Here is a 23,771-nt window from a genome sequence, read left to right on the forward strand (position 1 = left end):
ACATGAGTTGACAAGTTCCATGTGCCTGTAATTTCATCAGCACCTTTACCTTTCAAAACCAGAACACAGTAATGCTCACATTACTGCTAGGCGGTTGAAATAAGTAAAGTGGCAGTACTTCCCTGGACGAACTCTTTCACAAGGAGCTCTACTACTAAAATAAATATAAGAAAAGAAAATGAATAAATTCGAATTTAATGGATTTTGTCGTAATACTTATTTGCATTTGTTTCTTCGTTAAATAATTTTGCTAAAATTTGTCATTTAAAACAGAATATTGAAAGCTCCTGTACATCATTTTCATTGTATATAGATAAACATCAAATGATAGCTATCTTGTTGGTATCTCGAGACCAGTCTTTCGCCTCAACAACTCGTATTAATGCTTTCCTGCACGTTGATCGGTTAAGAATACTCTTGACCTGGTCTTTCCTTGGGACAGCATCAATTTGGCCATGGTCGTTCTGATGTAAGTGAAAACCAATAACATCGATACATAACATTTCAAAAAATATATATCACAGACAAACTTCTCTTCTTTTATTTCTTCAATGTTAATAAATATGTCTTCTGTACCAGCAAAATAAGTATCTAATGTCTATAGTCAAAAACAACGAAAGCAACTTGCTATCGACTAATTTCCATTAACGCTCTTATAACTCCTTAACCCAATAAAGGAAGGTGTCAGAATTCCCGAACCTCGAGGCGTTCAACTGACGTCCGTATCAGAACAAAGGAGGATTAAATTACTCCCCGTGATGCTGACAGGTGATGTGCTGTGATATAGCACCTATAGTTCACCCTTAAATATAGTTCTTGAAGGGACTGTTGATAAAGGCGTATTAATTTCTAAAAATATTTCGGTTTGTGAAATTTTAAGAGATGCTAATAATTTCAGGAAGTATGTACTGTAGAACATTACTATAAGCAATGTTGAAGGTTTTGCAATCTCAAATAATTTCCCGGTGAAAGTTGTAGCTGGCTTCGCCTTTCAATTGTTGGTCCTTTCTTTTGCGTATTCTTCTCGATCTTCAGTTCCTCTTCATCAGTGGCTTATTATAAATGATCTTTGAGGAGGCGAGATTTTGCGGCAGTCATCACTAGTCCACCCGATGCTGTCTGTTTTTTAGCGTAGAGATCCTTGTGAAAGAGTTTGTCAGGGGAAGTACTGCCTCCTTACCTATTTCTGCCACCAAGCATTACTGCGTTCCGTTTTAGAATGGTAGGGTGCTGGTGAAAGTCCAGGCACATGGGACTTGTCAACTTATGTCGCAGGGTGATGGGCGCAGTGTCAGTGCCCCTCAGATCTTTGCGATTTAAAGCTTTGAGTGGCACTGCAACTATTATGGACAGGCGTGTAGCTTGTTCGTCCCGGAACACAGTAATGCTGACATTACTGCTTGGAGGCAGAAGTAGGTAAGGTGGCAGTACTACTCTGGAAGAACTCTCTCACAATCAGTTCTACTGCTACTAGCATGAACTATTTTCCACAGGGTCTTTTAAATTTGAAGGATCTTTTGGTTATATTTTTAAAACACATATCACATTTTGCTAACAATTCGAAAAGACGGTATTTGCAAAAAGTATTTGTTACCAGTAGTGCACGACTGTATCGTAAGGCAGAGAAACCAGGAATGATTATCATATATGTGAGAAGTTGGTATAATCCCTATTCGAAAGAGCTCATCGTTGTTTGGTTTCATGTAAGATATGATATCTCAAAAAGGTTGTGACGATGCGACCTCCTTTCACCGTCATCTCACCTTTTTGTATCGCCTCTCTCCTCTTGTATCCTATAATTTTTTATTTAACATGTATTTAAATTTTAAATTTGAATTGTTCCATCTTCTTTCACTTTCTCATTTTGTTTTCGTACCACGGTCACTCCCAGCTCGACCGCAACAACAGTCAGAACTGTTAATAAGCTAATCATGTGTAATAATTTATAAGTCTACACCCTTCATTTATCTATTTCTGTAATTCAGTTTCTCGGCCCATTTAGGGGTAAGTGCCTTAATAATAATGTGTAGGGAGTGTTTTATACTGTTATACCTGTTCTTTTTACATTTACCTTTATATTGTTACAGCCTTTCTTTAAACTTTACTTCTTTATTAAATTTTGTGGACCGGAAGTTTCTCATTTCATTGTCGTGAACCTGTTCACGGCTAGTTAGGGTTACAACCCTTTCAAGGTTGTTCGCCTATACACAGGGTGTCTACTAAGTCCACGTCAAGCCGAGACGGGAATGTCAAGGAGGTCATGACCTACAAAAAAGCACGTAGTACGTACGTACCATATTAAGGGGCGTATTCCAGAACTCTACTCAATGCTCAAGTCAGGATCTGAGTATGGTTTAAAGCACTCGAAATCATAGTCAAGTCCCTGCCATTAGGGTCGTATTTCCAGTGCTTGAAATCATACTCAGATCCTGACTTGAGCATTGAGTAGAGGTCTGGAATACGACCCTAAGATTATTACGTTTTGACACCTTTGGACGTGTCTATACTCAAACATAATTGTCTTTTTCTATCTTTCTTTGTCTTATAAATATAATATAACAATTTCATAGAAATATGAATGGACAAGTTTTTACAATTAAGTGCAGATGCGGTATCATATATTTTCATTTTTTTAACACACCCATTCAAGTAATTAAAAAATAAAAGTTTACTTTTTCATACTTCTTGATATTTTTAAATTAGCTTTCAGTGAGGAATTTCATTTAATCTTAGCTAATTAAAAAGGTTGATTTAAGATAATAAAATAAAAAAGAAAGATAGAAAAAGAGAGTTAAGTTTGAGTATAGTCGCGTCCAAAGGTGTTAAAACGTAAAAATCGTAATATGTTACGGTAAGTAGGACTTTACCTTGTAAATAATGTCCATCATCGTTAAAGTACAGTTATTAGTATTGATGCAAAGATCGAACAAACACAAAGAAAAATTATTTCTATCCGACTGGACACGAACCAGTGACTTCGCCAAACCGGGACCACCGCTCTCCCAACTGAGCTACGAAACTTTGAACCAATAATAAAGACAAAGTAGTGCAGTATTATCCCAAGAAATACATGAATATCATCGTAGTTAAAAACGTCATAATATTCAATGAAATGAATATAGTAAAGAACAGTCTTTAACTTAATTCTTTTTCTTTTAAACGTAGACTAAGTTCTTAATACATTGTGACAGAATTACTCGCACGTGAAATTTTGTTGCCACAATAAAACTATGTCAATGCATTTTGATCAGTGACCACAAACTTTATGTAACGTATTTGAAAATGTTTTGTTGTGGCTGACGTTATACGATAATCACCTCGCAGTCTGGTTTGACAGCGATACGTCTCTGTAATGATCTGAATTTATTACCTCTAAATATTCGCTGACTGACTATAGTTAAGTTTTATAGACAAAATAGTTTAGATAAAGTGGCGAAGTCGAAAAGACATTTTTGGAAAACTGTCAAAATGGATTTAAATAATATAATCTCAATACAGAGTACCAAAAAAAAAACCAACCTCACTAGTCATTCATACCCTAGTTTGCCACCCTTAGAGATGAAATATTTTCTTCAAATTTAAATGGGACAATACTGAAGTAACGTCTTTCCATTAAAAAAGAATCATCAAGATCGGTTCACAAAGATATCGCGTAACATATGTACATTAAAAAAAACAATCACATGGAGAACCTCCTGCTTTATTTGACGTCGGTTACAAAAAGAAAAGAAATGGCGCATATTGGGAGAGGCCTATTTCCAGCAGTGGACTGCAATAGGCTGACGATGATGACAGTGATGTTGTTTATTGAAACATTTATCTTTACGTACTTTTGTGTACGGAAAAACATGTACGTACGTTTTTTATAAATATATATTACAAATTACCTACAATAGAAAATAAATACATACTAGCAAAAACATCTAACCTCACCTTAGGGGCGAGAATATCGAGTTACTATCGATAATAAGTGGCCCAGCACTAATCGCTAGTGACGTGCCACGAGATTGATAGGCATGTATCCGTATACTATTAGACGGGCTGTGTTAATGAGGTGTCCTCTGTTAGGTGTTTTGTAACACTCTTTTTATTCGATTATTTTATTTTATTTGGTGTCAGAAAGTGTTTTGTGCCGTTGCTATGATTACAACGACGGATGTCTCTAGCGACCACGTAAAATATAATGTATAAAAAAAATGTTATTTCTTCTTTTGGTCGCTTACAAATGACTACATCATATTAACTTATATTTTGGTAATTTAGTTCTTGCAATCATGTAATAGACATGGTGTACATCTAAAAGGTTTTCCGTACTTAAATATGAACTAATTTTAAATTATCTCAGTTGTGGTTTGTGCCGAAAGAGTGCCACTGGTAAGATTTTGTACCTACGTTTGGTATTCTGCTAAAAGTTAAGATTAGTGGATTATCAATGGCTAGGTAAGGCCCGTTGGCGCCATGCGTCTGATGCGTGTTTTAAGGGTTGGCAACATGTTTGTGATACCCCTGGCGTTGCAGGCGTTCATATGCGAGAGTGACCGCTTTCCATCAGTCAGGCCGTATGCTTGTTTGCTGCCTACATACTATAAAAAAAATATAAAAAGTATTCATCCTGAATCCGAGGCTATACAAATCTAGTAAACTCGGACCCATTTCGGGTGTCGCTTGTGTACTACGTCCGATTCAAATCCGAGAAAAAACGAATGTCGCTTGTGCACCTACAGTACCGGGACGATATGAGGGCCATTTTGACAGATTACAATAGTGAGGTCAAATCTCGATTCGTTTTCGAAAATAAATATAATCAAATGCAAGTCGCATCTATAAGTTTCAGATTTATAACTAGTATTGCAAGGGGTAGCTGATTTAAAAGTTTTAATAAAACGTAAATAAAAATGTTTACTTAATATAATCGTACATAACAGTTCGAAACTCCGTAAACGCTATTGGATAACAATATCGTATCCGAATCCGAATCGAAAACGCCCTTTGATTTGAGAACGTTATCCAATCGAACGATTTGGTTAAAATATCGAAGAGTTCTGAATCGGGGTCCTGGACAGAGGAGAGTTAAATAATCTTATATGTATTTTTTACCTTCTATTTCCGTTGCTGGGTAAAGTCTCCCCCCAAAAACCTCCATTGCCTTGGCGATTTCCCTCCACTCCTTCTCAAACTCATCAAGGTCGTCCCGCCAACATCTTCTCAACGCCGTTGCCTTCCACCCTCGAGCACTCGTGACAACGTTCGCCTACTTTCGAGTTATATTCGGCTAACGTATCCTAATCCCATCTGAGCCTAGCTGTTTTGCTCCCCACATCAGCACTGCCAGTCGTGGAACGCAGCTTCGTATTGCGTGCTCGGTCAATACGTTTAAAACCCATAATGCTGCGTTCCATCGCCCTGTAGGTTAGGGTGGACAAGATGCACATATCGTATTTACTTATCTTATGTATTTTTTAAAATACATTTCTATTGGAGTTGACACCAATACTTACATTTAATTTCTTTTCTGGCCGAAGCCAATAGACCCAATTGTTCATTCTTCTGTACTTGGTTTCTTTTTTACAAGCATGTTTTAGAAATATCAAATATTTACAAAAATATAGTACAAAAGCTTATCATCTTATCACCATAAAAAATGTTTATTAGATAGTAAAATTGATTTCACTACCGAACGTAACATTAATTTATCGACTAAACTTATCGACTACATTTAATCGAATATATTTCTCGACACTATTTCCTAATGGTCGTATGGTTATGAGGATGATTGTAGCAAAATGTTGTTTACGGACATAGTAATAAAGATGGTTATTGTTCTGTTTGTTTTGTAGAAAATAGGCATACGAAAGTTTTATCTTTAAAAATGAGATATTAGATAAAATTGTGAACATTTCTGTGGAGGTAGTAAGTGATATTTTTTATAGTCAGATTGTTTAATGTTGGCTTGTTCTAACGTTACAATTTTGACATTCAACGTGAAAGTAGTATTTAAAAGTACTATTTTAAAAAAGTTACGTTATTACGTTATATTACGCTAAGTCCCAAGATTTGATTCCCGGAAAGACCAATTTTTGAGGAAATGAAATTTTATTAAAACACCTATGTATTTATTGATGTCTCTAAAGATTGAAGTTACTGTATACACACCCACTCACCTTTTCATACATTTGTGCGGCAAATGTAACTGGAGAGAAATTTTCATACTCCTCACCATAGTATACATTACGCTATAGTATACTATGTGACTTCATCATACACGCTTAGCAACCAATATTAAATAGGGTTAGTACACTGAGTCCAGTGGGTGGTCGTTTTTACGATTACTCTTGCAGAATCTGGTTTTAAAATAACATTTTTTTTTACAATTTAAAGTTTCTATCAAAAGAGCGTACTCGTAAAAATACGTACAAGAGATCAACCAATTCATTTTATAAAGGTAGAGTAACTAGGTGATTGTCAAAGCAGTATAATTGAAGCCATTGGTGAGTCTAATTTTTTCTTCACGTGATTTTAAAGTAATGTGGTTGATCGGTCAGAATTTCTCACTTTTTTATATAATACCAAGTGACGGGACGAACAAGTCGTGCGCCTGGTTTTAAGTTACACGCCTGTCCATAACAGTTGCAGTGCCATCAGAGTCACTCTAAGATATAAGCTGACAAGTCCTATGTGCCTGTAATTTCACCAGCGCCAGCTTTAAAATTATCACTGCCACTAAAGATTCTTAATGTTTATAATAAATTTATCTTGACATATAACTTGAAAAGAGAAAGGTATATCGAGAGAGAGGGAAAGAGTTTATTTGTTCTATTAAGCAGATTTTCCGCTATACTGAACCTTATATAGTATAGACAACCTAATTTCCTGTATCTCTTCGTCAAACCCAAGCTTAAAGTGGCGCCATAAAATTTCGCTTCCTGTAGAGCGGGAACAAGGAGACATTGTCCAGATAAGGACCACACACATTTTAGGCTATAAATCTTGTTTCTAGTATATTAACCTACGATAAGTCACACTACTGGCCATGCGTCGCCTTTTGAGGAGCAAGAAAAGCTCATTACACGTTAAATTCGGTTTAGATCTATGAACAACCCACATACATCACACCACTGGACACATGTCTACTATTAACAGAGTAACGCGATGCACCACGCAAATTTTATAATAATTGGTTTTCACCACACTGTTAAAATTGTCTGTGTTTACTAACAAGTGGGCCTTGGATGACAAATAAATGATTAATTAATTTATTTATTTATTATAGATAATAAATAAATAAATAAATTAATCATTATTACAAATTCATTAATCAATCATTTATTTATTATAAATAATAAATCAATTAATTAATCAATCGTTTATTTGTCATCCAAGGCCCACTTGCTAGTAAATACAGACAATTTTAACTTATAATTATTATTAGTAAATACAGAGACAAACTAATTTTATTGCACCACCGTCACAATAAACATCGAATTTAGCCTTCAATCTATGGAAATTTATTCTAGATAACATACAACAAGGTATGATACCTGATACTCTATTAAAATTTAATATAAAAAGAAAAGAGAATGGTCATATATGTACATAGCGAAATAGGATAATGTGTTATAAGGGTGGTACTTAGTAGGCAATTACGAACAAGGGATATACACAGCCCTAGCCGAAAGCAAGGGCTATAATGGCCCAAACGTCTGTAATTGCCGTTCTGCCCGTGTAGCATACAATGCTCTTCAATAAATTGACGACGAAGTTAAAAAGTACAAAATGTCCGTGGGTATTATATTTATAAAAATTGGACTTTTTACCGTTCATATTGTAAATGTCATAGAGTCCAACTTACATTGTATGTGCTCTCTTGTTATGTTTCTATAGAGAAGGTGAATTTTATGTATGTACCCGAAATTACGACAAGATGAAAACAAATTTTACAACTACTTTAGAATGTCGATTGCCATTTTTATTAAATTAAACGATAAAAGCAAAATATATACGCAAAAAAAAATGTACTCGTAAGAATGTCAATTTCTACTTTTGATTTTTTGATGACGCTTGAAGTAGAAGTTTAAAGTGCATGCAGTTGAAATTTCCTTTTTTATAATATCAAGTGACGGAACGAACAAGTCATGTACCTGATGGTAAGCTACACGTCTGTTTACAACAGTGGCAGTGCGACACAGCTGTTTAAATCGCAAAGATCTGAAGGGCACTCCCTCTGCGCCCGACACATTGAGACTTAAGTTGACAAGTCCCATTCGACACGAATTTCAACGCGCTCAGCCCTCGCGGCCGCCGCGTGACCGCCGCGTGGTCGCCGCGCAGCGGTCGCGTGCGTCTAACTGTCATGGCAAAACACGCTCTATATCACTTAGCTTTTACGTTTTAACTTAAATGAGCGTCCAAGGCACGCGGGCGAGTCTAGCTTGAATTTGGTCTACGCAGCGCGTCCCGCGCGGCGACCGGGCGGCGGGCAACCACGCGTTTGTATTATTCAGAGGAATTTAAACGCTGTTGCCTAGTAAATAGAATTCAGATTCGCCATTAATGTACATGAAGGCGTGGTAACAGAAAACACAAAATCGGAACACAGTAATACTGACGTTACAGGTTGGTGGCAGAAATAGAAAAGGTGGCTGTTCTTCAATGGATGCACTCTTTCACAAGGAGCTCTATTACCACTAAAGTTTCAACTGCATACAGTTGAGTTTCGACTGCATGTAGTTGAGTTTCGACTGCATGCAGTTAATGCGTGAAATCATTATCAACTTCATGTAGTCAAGGTCTCGGCTGTATGAAGTTGACTACTTCACATATTAATTGCAAACATGGAGTCAATCTGTTAGCAGGCTTACTATTTACCTTAATCTTAAATCATAGGTATAGCTAGGTGTATATAGCCTCTTCAGGCCCTTTTTGTTTCTACTTGTAAATAAATAATGGGGATCCAGTCTTTCTTTTACTTTCGCTAAATCTAGGCCACAATATTAACTAAATCCACTTAGGAAGCACCCAGAACACCCTGAACATAAGCAATATTGAAAAATTATTTTGTAGTGCTAAACATAACACCACTGAGGTGGTCGATTATTTTCAAACAATTTAATAAATAAAACCATCACGTCATGTGCTGACTTAATTATTTCACCACCGCATTTTATTACTAAACCCCCATATTATATGTCAGAATTTAATAAATTCATCATAAAAGGACCGCTACCTGATGGTTTTTTCAATAATAACAGATTAATGCATTGAACATCTGCTGTTATTCATGATGTGAAACTAGCGTATCTAATTTGTTTATAATAATGCTTTAAAGATTTTTTTTAAATTTATTTCGATAACTGCTGTGGTGGAGACACAGAGTTTGAATACACCTCTATAACAAAGAACACAGAATGAAATTGAAGCTTACAAAATTAACAATTTGCTTAACCGGTCCACATTCCATGGTAATTAAAATTCATATTGAAATAATACTTAACCATTTTAAAACTATACTAAACAACACCGCATTGATTTTTACAATTGAAACAATTTCATATAATCGAAAGGTATAATCGGTCAGAGTTTGGAACGCACGCGCACTTCCCATTACTGTAAATGATAGTAACTCCTCAGCTATGTTTAAACTAATCGTCAAGGAGCACTATACCGACTATGTGACAAAATCATTTTTTGGATATCATATAAAAACCATAACCCAGATTTAGAAGATATGTTAACTAACTTTAACTGTTTTGAAATAGAGAATTTTGAGCTCTATCTCATGCTGTTTAAAACGGATATGTGACCACATGTCACTTTGCCTCGCTTTAGTTAGTGGACGGCCGTGTATTAAATCCTCTTCCAGCCATGTTATAGATATTATGATTTGAAATATGTATTTATGTAAGTATTTATGTAGTCTATAGTAAGGAAATGAAACTATTTTTTCGGCCCGAAACGTCGGTTTGTTTGAAAAAAACAAATATACGCGATTTAAATCCGGAAAAATAGTCTCATTTCCTAAGAACTCGATAGTCTATAGTAATTTAATATTTTTGCTATTGTTTTTTCTGATGGTCTGGTAAAGTAAAATATTACTTTACCAGACCATCACCATCAAACCAATCTTTTAAAAAAAGGAGGTCTGCCTTTAGTATGCCCATCAAATACGAGCAGTGTTGCTATTTACCCGTCCAGTACAGATACTTCAAGCGATGATACTAAAAAAATTGTCCAGAAATTAATAAGACCCGAAGAAATGAAGCTGCATATCAGCGGTATGCGTAAAACTAAATGTGGAGGAGTTATCATCAGCACTGAAAGTATCAATACTAAAGAAATCAGGACTCAAAGTAGAAGATGCGACTAAAAAGCGGCCGAAGGTAATAATATTGGGCGTTCCTTCTAGCATGTCTAATGAAGAATTATAATTTAATTTTGTTTTACTATGCACGTAAACTCGTTATTGTAATTATAGTGTCCTGTATTTTGGTCTGCTGGAAGAAATTTCTTTTAAATATAAGTAGTAACATTTGGTCGTGTTTTCCGTTTTACTACATGTGGTTTATGTTTTCCTGTAAAATAAATGATTAAATAAGGTAATATAGTATTGACGAATTGTTTGATGATAAAAATATATTTACTTTACCATAACCAGAATCGCGACGAACAAGTCGTGCGCCTGGTGGTCACCATAACGCCAGTCGAGAGCAGTCACAGTGCCACTCAGAGCTTTAAATCTCAAAGATCGGGGTACTGTCACTCCCTCTCTCTCATCAGAGCGTTGTCCCGGTTGCGTCCTCAGCAGTGTTGCTGCGGAGCCCGGGGTCCGCTTTCCTACTTTTTCTCCTCCACTTTGCACGGTCTTCGGTATCCTTAGTGGTGAGACCATTGGCACGCATATCACCCTTGGCGACGTCAAGCCAGCACTTCTTGGGTCTGCCCCTTCTACCGGGGCCCGGCGGAGGTGGCATAGCCAGACATTTGTTTCCCATGTAGCATGCCGGTTTCCGTAAGATGTGGCCGTACCAACGTAGGCGGCTTTCTTGCAGTTTATCTGCAATGTCACGGACTTGAAGGCTGCCGCGGATGCGGGAGTTTCCGTGACACGGTCTTTCCGTGAAACTCCACACATCCAGCGCAGCATCTTCATTTCCGTGACAAATCTCAAAGATCGGGGCACTGTCACTCTGAGACATAAATTTAAAAGTCCCATGTGTCAGATTAAATAACAAAATAAAAATATATGTATAAAAGAAATAACAATAGACAAGTCATCAATAACCCAGATACCCAATCGATAGATCAATAATCGTCTTAAAAAATCACTTCCCTCTTATACAAACCACTTGAAATATAGGTACGGTACCTACCATTGTTAGCTTGTCAAAAGATCTCTATTAATATTTGTCGGATGCATAATTTTCATTTTATTATTGCATATTGAGGTGGAGATACAATGCATTGGTTTGAGTAAGTGTTTTAATAATGCATACCTAAGCCTTCTATTTACAATTCACTCAAAGATTAACACTGAAATTAATATGGAATGGATACTAGTTCTACAATTTCCTACGGGATTATTCTCATGTGGGGTAAAGCGGCAGACATTCAAACCATATTTGTATTGCAAACAGAGCTATTCGTTCTGTGTACCGTCTAGGCTCTCGGGTTTCTCTCAGAGAAAAGTTTAAGCAGACTGGTTTCATGACTGATGCATCACAGTACATTGACACAAATATTTTATATGCCCGTAAAATATACATAATTTCAATAAGAAAGAATATATCCTTAATATTAACCTTACAGCTAAGTCCAAACTAATGGTACCACGATTTCTTTTAACCAAGGTAAACGACTCTTATAGTGAACTGTATTTTTACAATAACATTCCGGAGCATATATATGTATTAAGATTGTCATTTTGTATAAAATATTATATAAAAGGCATTAAAAACATTCAATAATGTGCACTATTAAATCAAACTTTAAAAATAAAATTTACTTATAAATCGACCAGAACAACGCAAACAAATTTGTTTATACCTTTTTGTTTTAGACTTTTCGGATTTTTTTTCCGTTAGGTCCGAAAAGCTTATGGGGAAGATCTTGAGCTCTCCAGTTAGCTTTAGACCTATATTATACTCTCTTTTTTTTGTAGATGTTTGTTTTGATAAATAAGTGGAGTTTAGTGCATGGACACAGAAAATTGCAGCTTTGGAGAAATGCCCATAAACATGTATTGAAAGACGACATGGCTCGAGATTTCACACAAATTTGTTTCAAAGTGTATTCCATAACACTTAAGTTTATTTGAAAAGAGCAATCCCAGTTTAACAGTATAGTTTCGTGCTCGTTCTTCTCAGGGAAGTCAGCGTCAGTAGTAGCTTAAATGTGACTGACGTGTTCAAGTGTAAATTTATTTTACTTATGAAATAAATGATTCTTTGACTTTGACTTTGATATTTATTGATTTATTACGTGTCATATTGCACATTTGTAACGGTATGTATATTTGTACATCCTATAAGACCATAGTAATGTCAACGGAGAGGGTCTCACGCTATTATAAATTAAGGGTGCTGGGGAAATTACAGGCACATGGAATTTGTCATAAGTTGACAAAAGCATTAAGGAGAACTTAACTTGTCGCTAAAATAGATTTTATAAGCTCGTCACATTCAAAGCAAAGCAAATCCATTACAAAGCAGTTTGCTTTGCCATATAAATAAGTTGAGCGGCGATACTGGTGGAATACAGAGAAACCTACTAGTAAGATGTTAATTACCACGTCATCACAAAGTTTCGCCTACCAACTAACGAGAGCTAACCACCCACATCAAGTTGTAACACGTATCTCGTTACACATATACATTTACGCTGTCAAGCTATTTATCCACCTAATGCCATAGTTAATTAGGACGTTAAGATATACAAGGTAAAATTTTATAGTGAGGTGTTTGAAAATTTAAAAAAATATATATTTTGCTGTTTTTTCTTTAAATCGTGTGTTATGATTAAGTTTTGTTGAATGTCAGGATGTTTGGTTGTTTCTCCACCACGATATTCAATTATTTATGGAATTACTCCACTAAATTGTTATAATAACATTTCGAAAAAATCCACTTCGATCTGGTTGTATTCGAACCAACGTCTCCCAGCAAACCGTGGCAAGTACTATGCCAAGTAAGACACGGACCGAACCAACGGACCTCATGAATTTTTCCATGTGTTTATTGCAGGTCTTTATTTTTTGGTTTTTAACCTCTTTTTTTGTCGTAGCGCTATCTGTCAGAAATATAGTTCGCCTGGTGGTAAGCGACACGCTTGTTCATAGCAGTTCCAGTGCCACTCAGAGCTTTAAATCGCAAAGATCTGAAGAGCACTCATCACCTTGAGATATAAATTGACAAGTTCCATGTGCCTATACATCACCAGCACCTTTACCTTCCAAAACCAGAACGCAGTAATGCTCACATTACTGCTTGGCGGCAGAATTAGATAAGGTGGCAGTACTTTCCTGGACGAACTCTTTCACAAGAAGCTTTACTGCTACAAAAAAAAATTATATAACAAAAAGTTCTTTGAAGTGACAAACAGAACGCATTCGTAAAAGGTTAACGGGTGGCTAGGCAGTTACGCACGTGTAACGCTCGGATGTGACAGGTAAAAAAAACGCTGTATTGGAGTCCTTCTCCTCCTATGTCGGTCTCTGCTGAGAATAGTATTCGACTTTGTCCAACCTTCAATAGTGATTCGTATTTCGGATTTCAGACGTGTAGGGAGTGGCTTTTTTGAAGTGTTGATTTAAGTTACCCCGCTCCAGAAATTATTCCACTTGTTTGTTATAAATATTAACAATACAAAGATCGAAAGCAAAGAAAGAAGTTGCCCTGGATTGGCATTACAGACGCAGTTTCCAATCCTGTCAGATCGAAGAATTTTTTCTGAAGAATGAAATTATGTCGTTCGGAACTAAAACGCGTATTTTGTTCAAGCAAACCAACGTTTCGGCCCTTTACAAGTCCCCTGGTGCGGCCGACTGACAATGAGACATGTAAAGGGCCTGAAACATTGGTTAGTTTGAAAAATTTTGTGAACAAACATTTTGGAACTGTGCCGAAATAGGATAACGCCACACCATTTGAAATCAGTCGTACAGTTAATGAGTAAACAATAATAGAAGTATTCCTAAACCGATCCAGGTATCTATTCACGTCGTTGCACAGAAGTCACCAACAGTATCAATACTTTTTGAAACACCCTGTATAAATTCATCGCGAAGCTAAATTAAGGCTATTAATCAAGGTGGAAGCCAAATTTCATAAAGCGGTAATGGAATAGAGATGTATTGTTATCTCAACGTCTGTGACACGCGAGTAATAAAGCCCAGGAAATTGTGTTAAGACATTCACTTAGGAAAACCTTGTCGAGATGTGATGTGATTTTCTCTTACAACTTACTTATACGACTAGGATTATATAGTAAACGTATTTGCGCTTTAGGTGTTTTGGTGGAACCAGTATAGTGCTGTTCTGATAAAATGTTTTTAAGTTCCCAGGTTTTCGCTGTCGCTGTACATTGGTGGTGAAACCTTGTTTTTTTTTAACAAACCAACGTTTCGGGCTCTTTTCATGGTAATTAATAGGATAGAGGAGCATATGTTGCGGAAATCCATATTAATAAAAATGGAAACAAATTACATATTCGTCACACCAGAGACAAATGCCTTTTGCTACGGTCCTGGTATACAAAATCAAAATCTTTCGCCTTATCAACATGCATCAGTGCTTTCATATCGCTCGTAGGTTAAGGGTGCTCTTGACCTGGCCCGTCTTTAAAACGGCCTCAATTTGGTTATGGTTTGCCGTGATCGGCCGTTACCAACTTGCCCGCTCACACTCGGCTTATAAATATCTTCCGTCAATCTTCTTTCTTATATTATCTCCACATGTCCGGACCATCTTAAGCATTCCTTTCTCTATCTTTGTCATTACATTCTCTTTCACGCCGCAATGGTCTCTTATCACACGTTTTCTGTAATTTCATTTGTTTTTATAATACGTCAGTTGTTTGCAACGTACTTAATTTCTTTTATCGTCATTTCCTCATCTCAAAAGTGCTCAAGTTAGGCCCGTATTAATAAGTCCGTCTCAAGCGCAAAATCGATATTAAGATCTCACTTTAGTCGATCATCATTATTAATAAATATCACTTGAGTATACATCAACGATTACTCATTAATTACGTATCATTTGGGAATTGTTAAATTTTCCACTTAAAATCGTTAAGTGTCGTGGTCACTTGAGATGGTATCATCCACGATGTCGTTGATTAATGGAACAAAATCGAAGTGGCATCTAGACTATTACGTCCTTAATATTGAATATTAGTAATGTATATTATTATGGGGTTTAAAAATACGCTAATTAAACCTCTTTATCTTCCACAGACATAAAAGAAAAGTCACGAACCTGCTACCCTCGAAGTCGTCAGCACCAACGCAAAGCACCGGTTCCCAAAGACGGGCACCGCCACCAGCTCCTCTGTATGAGGATCTGCAGGATCTGCCCAGAAGACCTCCACTGCCACATAGACCTGACTTGGAACCTCAGCTGGAGGTGAGAATTTTTATTATACGAAATTTTATATTAGGTTTATGATAAATCAAGAAACGAGAGGCATTTATTTACTTTGACAGGAAAATTTTGATTCCCATCGGTAAATCACTTTATCGACCGATGTGTACATTGCAGGTACTTAAGGGTTAAAATTATTTTTGTGTTATTTCTTTACACTCTTTAAAAAAGTTTGTGATCACAGTGAAAACTGAAACTGCTTAATTACACTTTAATAGCCTATGACCGCATCTATGAAGTGCTTTCCAAACGCAGGTTTGCACAAACACTACCATCACAACCGTTTAGTAAGAAAAGATCAGTGTTAGATGATTTCAAATTCTTTTTTATATGTATACGTCTTAAATAAGTTTTTCTTATAATTGAAAAATTGCGTTAATCCAATATTTTACCTTTCACAGATGGTCGAAACTAAAAGGCCGGGCTACCCAGGAAGAGTATTCGTCTGTGGCTCTGGCACTTGGCGAGGAGGCAGCACCTGTGGCGGGGACACCTGTGGAGCTCCTCTTTATGAAGAGCTTCCCCATCGATCAGATGATTCCCTACACAGTGACGATCACTTTGCAGAAGATGAGCTCAGTCTTGTTGGAGAAGCAGCGCCGTGCAGAACATGTTCCAGGCCACCAGCTCCACAATCTCTACCACATCGTCCGAGACAGCAGCGTTTAGATCGACGGCCAAAATCTTTAGACAGAAGGCGGCAACAGCATCGAATGCCTCGTCATATACATCCCCCGGACCCTTCAGAATTCCATGAAGGAGTGTTACTTGATGCTTTATTGAGATTATATCCCCAAGTTGGGACAGTTGGAGCGAGACCACAGGGTCCTATTCCTGCTGGGGCAGGAGGAGCTTGGCCTGGAGGAGAATTGCCGGGAATCGGCTGCTGGAGAGGTCCAAGAGCGTCTCCCAAACCCCCTAGTGGTGACTCATCATTTGGATCAGATTCAGGATATAGCAACAATACATGTGGAACGTGTGGCACCAGGGCATCATCAAGACACAGGCTGTCGGCAGAAATCCCAATGTCATGAATGATGTGAAGTGTATGGATTTAAGTGTGAAAATGGTCACGTGCCATAATGTTTCTTTGAGTAAGAATGAACGTTTGCCGTGAAATAGAAATAGCATATTCAAATTCAATAGTTATCTTTCACATTCGGCCTAATGTGCTGATATTCAGCTATTGGCATCAACTTCATATGCCTAACAACATATGCCTTCTATAGAATTGTGTTAAAATTTAAAGGAAATTCGTAGGGACGTTCCTACAAACCATGTACAAAGTTTTAATAAGTAGCTCTGTCCCCTTCTAGTTTAGTCACGGTATTTTGAGAAATGGTTTCTAAATAGCTATAGCAACCGATATTGTACAAAACTCATGTGACCATATTTTTAAGTAGATTTAGTAATTTTTGTCCTAGCAAGTTATTTCGAACTAGTCCTAAAATTATCACAATTACGAAGTTATCAAATTTAAAAGTTATCACGATTAATTTCTATGTAAAAATAAGTATACATTGAAATGTTGTAAATCAATTCAGATTTTGTAGATATTGTACAAAAGTTTTTAGGTAAACGAATTACTTAAATTAGTAAGTTGAATTTTATAATCATATCACATTAAAATATTCTACATTAAAATTTAAATAACAAAAAGGTTACTTTCAAAATCCTTCCATTAATGAACTCGCATCATTTTAATTATTCTACTGGTGCTAATTTAACTTATGAAGCTCCAACAATTATAACTTTACTTGCCTGTATAACCCTTTCATGGGCAGTACTTAAATTACCTCACACAAAAATTTCAGAATTTTTCTTGCCGTAGTGCTCATATTGTTTCAATATAAAATATTCAATGTATGTAAATCGTTAAATTTGGTCAGTTCGTTGTTGATACTTCTCCATAGAGAAACTGTAGGCGGCAACTACTCAGAAAGTTATATACATTTTAAGTGTCCATACAACCTCAAATGGCTTTGGTTGATTACGCGTAACAGTGAAAGTGTTAAATGAAATACTTTGGAAAACTTTACATACGGAAAGAAATACAATACGGTGTGAAAAAAAAAATTTTTCGGTGGAAAAATAAACACAAACTTATCTCGAAATTTTACATAAAAACCGCTGTGTTCGTGTACTTTACATATACCAATGATTTATTTTATATCTACTGAACTAAATAGAATACCTATAGTATACGATAAACATTTTTCAAATCGGTTTAATTTTGTTTGTAACAACATAAATTTTGAAATAAAGTGTCCCTGCCGATTGAAAATGAACCGTATTAGTACGGAAAAATTTTAATTCAAGATGACGTAGTATGGGCTCTTAAGGGTTTCGTGGTTATTCACTAAATGATTATCACTAATTACAGGTTTCTTGCCACTTTCTGTTCCCCTGGTATTTCGGAACGATTACACGTCTCATTGTTACGGGTAGACTCAGTACATGACCATGGAGCGTAAAGAAATATCGGGAAAACAAAAGGAACTCATACCGTGGTAAGAAACCTGTAACTAGCGATAATCATTTACATAGAAAGCACTTGGATATCGCACTACAAAACCCGTAGTCCTATAATATCATATTTTAATATTTAATTTTTACTATAAACGATGTTATTGACCATGAAAGGAAATAATGGTGTCGATTCCGTGACTGCTTTTGTGACTTCAAATAACTTAACTTTGCTGAAAATTTTGTTATTTCTGTTGAATGAATGAAAAAATAACAATAGCAGGCTTTACGCAGATACTAACACGCGTGCGTGATACAGCAAACGTGCGCAATTGAGCGCGCGTGTAAAGATGTTGGAAGGAAAAGACCGCGTGATTGCACTCACCGGTAATTGCGCACTGTTGCGCATGCAGGCTTTCCCGTGCTCAATCCTGTACACTCCTGATCACGTGCGATAGAGTGACTGTGTAAAGGGGGCTAATAAGTATTTTGAAATCTATCAGTCAAGTATTGGGTAATCACAAAGTCGGAACCATTGTGTTTTCTTTGCTTGAATGTAGTACGGCTTCTGATTTCTTCTTAATGTCTTGCTTAATAGATTACAAACTATATCCATGAACATAAGACACTATTCAACAAAACAATAGCAAGAAAACTGTATAAAAACAATTGTTATACGACGACAATCACATGTAAAGCCTGAGAGTGCACTTATCTACTCTAATGTCTCATGCCATTGCCCTAATTAAGGTTATTTATTTGTCATTCTGAGTTAATATAAAAATTGAAAATCGTTACCCTCCTTCTGAGGCAGTCGGTTAATAAAATTAAAGGTACACTGCGTATGCAACGCTATACGTACTTAAGTACTAGGTTACAGTTCTTTCAAACATAGTAATTATAACGGTAACATTTATGTCTTTTTGTAATATACTCACGGGTATTAAATTTAGGTCATCTTAAATTTTCTTTATAATCAATCAGTAAAAAAAAACCGACCTCAAAAGTCGTTCATGCTCTAGTTTGCCACTCTTAGAGGTGGAATATTTTCTATAAATTAAAATGTGACTACTCCTGAGGTACCCTTTTTCCAACAAAAAAAAGAATTCTCAAAATCGGTTCATAAATGACCGGATTTATCCAACAAACAAAAAAGAACGTACGGTCGAATTGAGAACCTCCTCCTGTTTTTGAAGTCGGTTTAAAAATCAAAGAGTGAACGTAGTAGCCTCATGGTTTGTCAAAACCGCGGCGGTAGGTCACTACCGCCACTCAAGCAGGGGTTATGGATTCGAATCCGAACTCACCTCTTGAGTTTTTCGTAATTTATATAAGAAAGTTCACAACCATCGGAAAACGTCTGAAGTCTCCAACCCGCATTGGACTAGTGTGGCCGACTAAGACCTCTAACCCCCTCAGACTCAGGTCTCAAAGTAGACTCATGCCCAGCGAGTGGGACGTATAAATGGGGTGATGATGAAAGATAGACCGTTTTGGAACATTTTAAAAATTTCACTTTTTCGAATATGGCTACGTGCGTATTGGTGAAAATTTAGAACATATATTTATTTCCAACTGTTGCGGTTTATTTGGTGCATTAATAAATTTCTCACAACATTTATCAATTTCAAAAATCCTTTGTAATTTACTCGAGTTATTTCACTTGTAAGCGACCCAAATTCATTGCCCGTGAATGTATTCTAAAAAAATTGGATACAAGTTGTAAATTATGATATTTTTGCAAAAATCGTTGTTTTGTTTTCTGTTTTTATTTTTGTAAATTATTTTTACGCGATATTTATTTTTTGTTCCATTTTGTATGATATATATCGATTGCATCACTATTGTAATTAAACTTTGGGCAAGCGTCCAATTTATAAATATGAGAAGCACAATAAAATGAAAAATAAATACATTTTTAAGAAAAAACTTGTTTTTTTTTTATTTTACCAAAATCCTGTAATACTTTATAGCTACGGCATATAACAGCTAGTTGTTGCCTTATTTAACGTGAAATCTTATACTGAATCTTAATTATCGAACACATAGTCATAATCATCTGAATCGAAATAATCATTCTCATCACTATACAAGTCCAATTTGAGAAAAAAGTTGAGATAATAAATAATATCAATCAATCCGGAAAAATAGTTTCATTTCCTATAATCAATATTTGTTGAATATCTATATATTTTTTTGTGGAAATACTTCACTAGATTGTTATTATTATTGACTCAAAGATCAAACACCAAAAAGAACAATCCCTTCGATCTGACATGTAAGAATCTGTTTAAGCCCAATGCAAAGGTCAGGGATTTATTTCCTGCTCCATCCGACATCCTTCCGAAACAATCCGTCAAATAAGTCAATCCGTAAAATAACAATTTTATTTCAAACTTAGGTCAATACAAGTGTAAAAATAACATTAAAAATCTTAAAGAAATAAATGTAAAAACAATACAAAAATGGAAAAACAAAACAAAAAAAACATAATAAAATAAAAAACATATAACATTTTGTAAGAGTAGAGCTCCTTGTGAAAGAGTTCGTCCAGGGAAGTACTGCCACCTTACCTATTTCTGTCACCAAGCAGTAATGTTAGCATTACTGTATTCCGATAGGGTAAGGGTGCTGGTGAAATTATAGGCGCATGGGACTTGTCAACTTATGTCTCAGGGTGACGGGCGCAGTGGCAATGCCCCTCAGATCTTTGCGATTTAAAGTTCTGAGTGGCACTGCAACTGTTATGGACAGGCGTGTAGCTTACCATCAGGCGCACGACTTGTTCGTCCCGTCACTTGATATTATAAAAAAATAAATAAAAACAAAAAATTCATGCCGCATCATGAAATTTGTTAATGGATAACGCGAACGAAGCTATCTTAGCTTAGTTCAAGTAGCCGTTTCATCTATTCATACTTCGGTTCACACCGCGAACTAAGCAAACCGAGCTAACTAAAGTAACCCAACGATCTCGCTATGCTATGTAAAATATGTCGCCCTTCTGCCGCCCTTCTTCAGCCCCGCACGTATTCATAGTGTAACACGCCAAAACTTACTACGTATTGGAAATGAAACTATTTTTCCGGATTTAAATCGCGAATATTTGTTTTTTCAAAGAAACCAACGCTTCGGACCCTTTACAGGTCCCATAGTCACGGTTGACTGAGGTTGTACAGTCATCAACCAGTTATGTCTAATACTAATGCAAACTACCTTATTTTCTCACAATAGCTACAAAAATTATTAATTAAATACCTTAGTTTTAATTTTACAAAGAAACATTCCAATTTACGGTACATTTCGTTTTACAAATTATTTTATTGTAACAATATGAATTTTTATTAAGTTAAATTTATTATTAATTAAAGCGGTACGGATTAATACGTATTATTTTAGCATAGCTTTAGCGTGGCTTGCGCTTAACATTGGGTTGACCCTTGGTCCCAGCAAACATGCTCAATATGCGGTTCGGACTGGCGCGTAGGCGGGTCTCCAGGTGCACCTCTTCCTCATCACGGCCGTGAAATTGTCAATCCGCGCCTGCCCGATGCGCTGCACCATCGCGGCAGCCCCAACTGCACCCGGAACGCATTGTTATATTACTCGCGAAACGAATACTCGACCATATTAAAGGACTCGTGATGGAAATGAAGCTTCATACTTGATATTGTTTTTTGATTTGGTCGAGTATTCCTTATTTGATAATAATTGTTTCGGACGAAGAACACAAGTAGACCCCACGTAACAAACGCGTAGGGAAGCTCGTAAGATTTACTGACTCGGTCTCTGTCTCGGTAAAGAATATACATAGTACAGGGTATTCTCTTGAGGTCAAATTTGATATTCTTCGACTTCCTACCAAGATAGAAAATGTAATGAAAATCACAGAAATTTTCCATAAAAAATTATTTTCAACAGTCCCATTAAAATATAAGCCCTGATTATATATGCCCTGATTAGCAATTTCAAAAGCCCTATAATAAGGATTGTAGGTTTTAAGTATGTGAGTGAAGGAAGCAACAAAAGTGTCTTAAAAGCTCTCGGCTCTGCCTACCACAACGAGAGACAGATGTAACAATACATATGTATGTAATATATACATAAATTTTATTATTGTAATAGGAATACGTTTAGTGAAGTTTATGTGTTTGTATTATTCGAAAATTGGTTTTATTCGAATTTGCTTATGATTCGAGTTAGTAACGTATATGTATAGATATTAAGGGTGCTTTCAAATTAGACACCTGTAGAAGTGGCGCCACAATATTTAGAAGCGCAGTTGCAACGCCACTGTCATGTCACGCGCGTGCTAGTTTTCACTCACGATAAGGCGGATTACGTACCAGAGTCCGCTGGAATGCTGCAGCATTCGCCGCATGCCATCAGTCGCTCGGATTTGATACTGTTTCTGTAGCGACTACACAGTCGAAAAGTCCGCGGCGCACTCAGGCAGACTTCGACACACACCATAGGATCTAGCGCATATCGGTGGATTCCGGTGGATTCCGTCGCGATGTCCTCTAGCGTACTCCTTAATACCGCAGAGAAAAATGCACCGCCATGCTCCGAGGCCGGTCTCAAAGCTTTTAAATTTATATCCTATTTCAATTGGAATAGCATAAAATATACATTAGTAGATAAATAATTCTCATCAACTCTCATTTTGAAAATGTCTAACGATTTGAAGTTATACATATCGAATTAAAATTCGAAATACAATTCGAAAATTAAAACTTATCACATCACTACCCACCCTTCTTTTGTCATTCATCTACAAATCAAGATATAACTATCCCTTCGCAATTTCCTGCGAAAGGGCTGAATTTTATCTTTATTGCCGCTAAACAATAGGGTGTTGAGTATTTCACGAGATTGCTTTGTTTTAACCCTTTATTAAATGACAAATAGCTGAAATTGCCATAGTTCGCTGGCATATAATTCACCAACATCTAAATATACGAGAGGGGAGAATGAAGCATTGAAACAGAAATGTCACTCATTTTGTTTAAAACGTATTCCGTGAAGACGCTCGTGGCACAAGCAGTTTTCCATGAATTCGGCTGCCCAATAACAAAGCCTAGTAAGTGCTTTAGACAAAATTTCACAGTAAAGCCCGAAACACAAATCAAGGCCGCCCTTAAACTTTAATATAAAACAGAAATAGTATTAGATATAGTACCAACCAACAAATATAATGATGTCACAAACATGATCACAACTTATATACATCTATAACATATTTTATACCCTTACTAACTTCAGTTATTTATGTACAAAAGTAAAGTTCCTGTAGCAGCCAGAATCAAAACACAATATAAGCATTTGCTAGTTATTTTGTTTAGTTAATGCATTAAACAGTTTAGAAATAAAATTTGATTTTCTTTGACTATCGAGTCCTTAGGTTTTCGCGATTGTTACACATAGGAAATGAAACTATTTTTCCGGATTTAAATCGCGTATATTTGTTTTTTCAAACAAACCGACATTTCGGGCCCTTTACAGGTCCCATGGTCACGGTTGCCTGAGGTGGTACAGTCTTCAACCAGTTATGTATAATATTGATGCAAACCACCCACAACAATATTTTTTCAGTATAGCTACAATAGTTATTAATTAAATACCTTATTTTTAATTTTGCAAAGAAAACATTCCAATTTAGGCTACATTACG

The 23,771-nt window shown here is 36.2% G+C and overlaps 1 protein-coding gene across 2 annotated transcripts in view; it reads left to right on the forward strand.

Annotated features, from left to right (window-relative positions):
* LOC113240290 overlaps positions 1-17,676 on the forward strand; it is a 122,503-nt gene extending 104,827 nt beyond the window's left edge. Inside the window, exons 4-5 of one of the 2 annotated variants that reach the window (XM_026477554.1) lie at positions 15,446-15,614; positions 16,034-17,675. In XM_026477554.1, the coding sequence (XP_026333339.1) occupies positions 15,446-15,614; positions 16,034-16,666 (802 nt within the window). In that variant the 3' untranslated portion in view covers positions 16,667-17,675. Of the gene's footprint in view, positions 1-15,445; positions 15,615-16,033 lie in introns of both variants that reach the window. The other variant, XM_026477555.1, reaches the window with a different exon arrangement.
* The last annotated feature ends 6,095 nt before the right edge of the window (positions 17,677-23,771 follow it).

The sequence above is a fragment of the Hyposmocoma kahamanoa genome, unplaced genomic scaffold, assembly GCF_003589595.1.
Source record: "Hyposmocoma kahamanoa isolate Upper Pololo Valley unplaced genomic scaffold, ASM358959v1 129, whole genome shotgun sequence".
In the NCBI taxonomy this organism is placed as follows: domain Eukaryota; kingdom Metazoa; phylum Arthropoda; class Insecta; order Lepidoptera; family Cosmopterigidae; genus Hyposmocoma; species Hyposmocoma kahamanoa.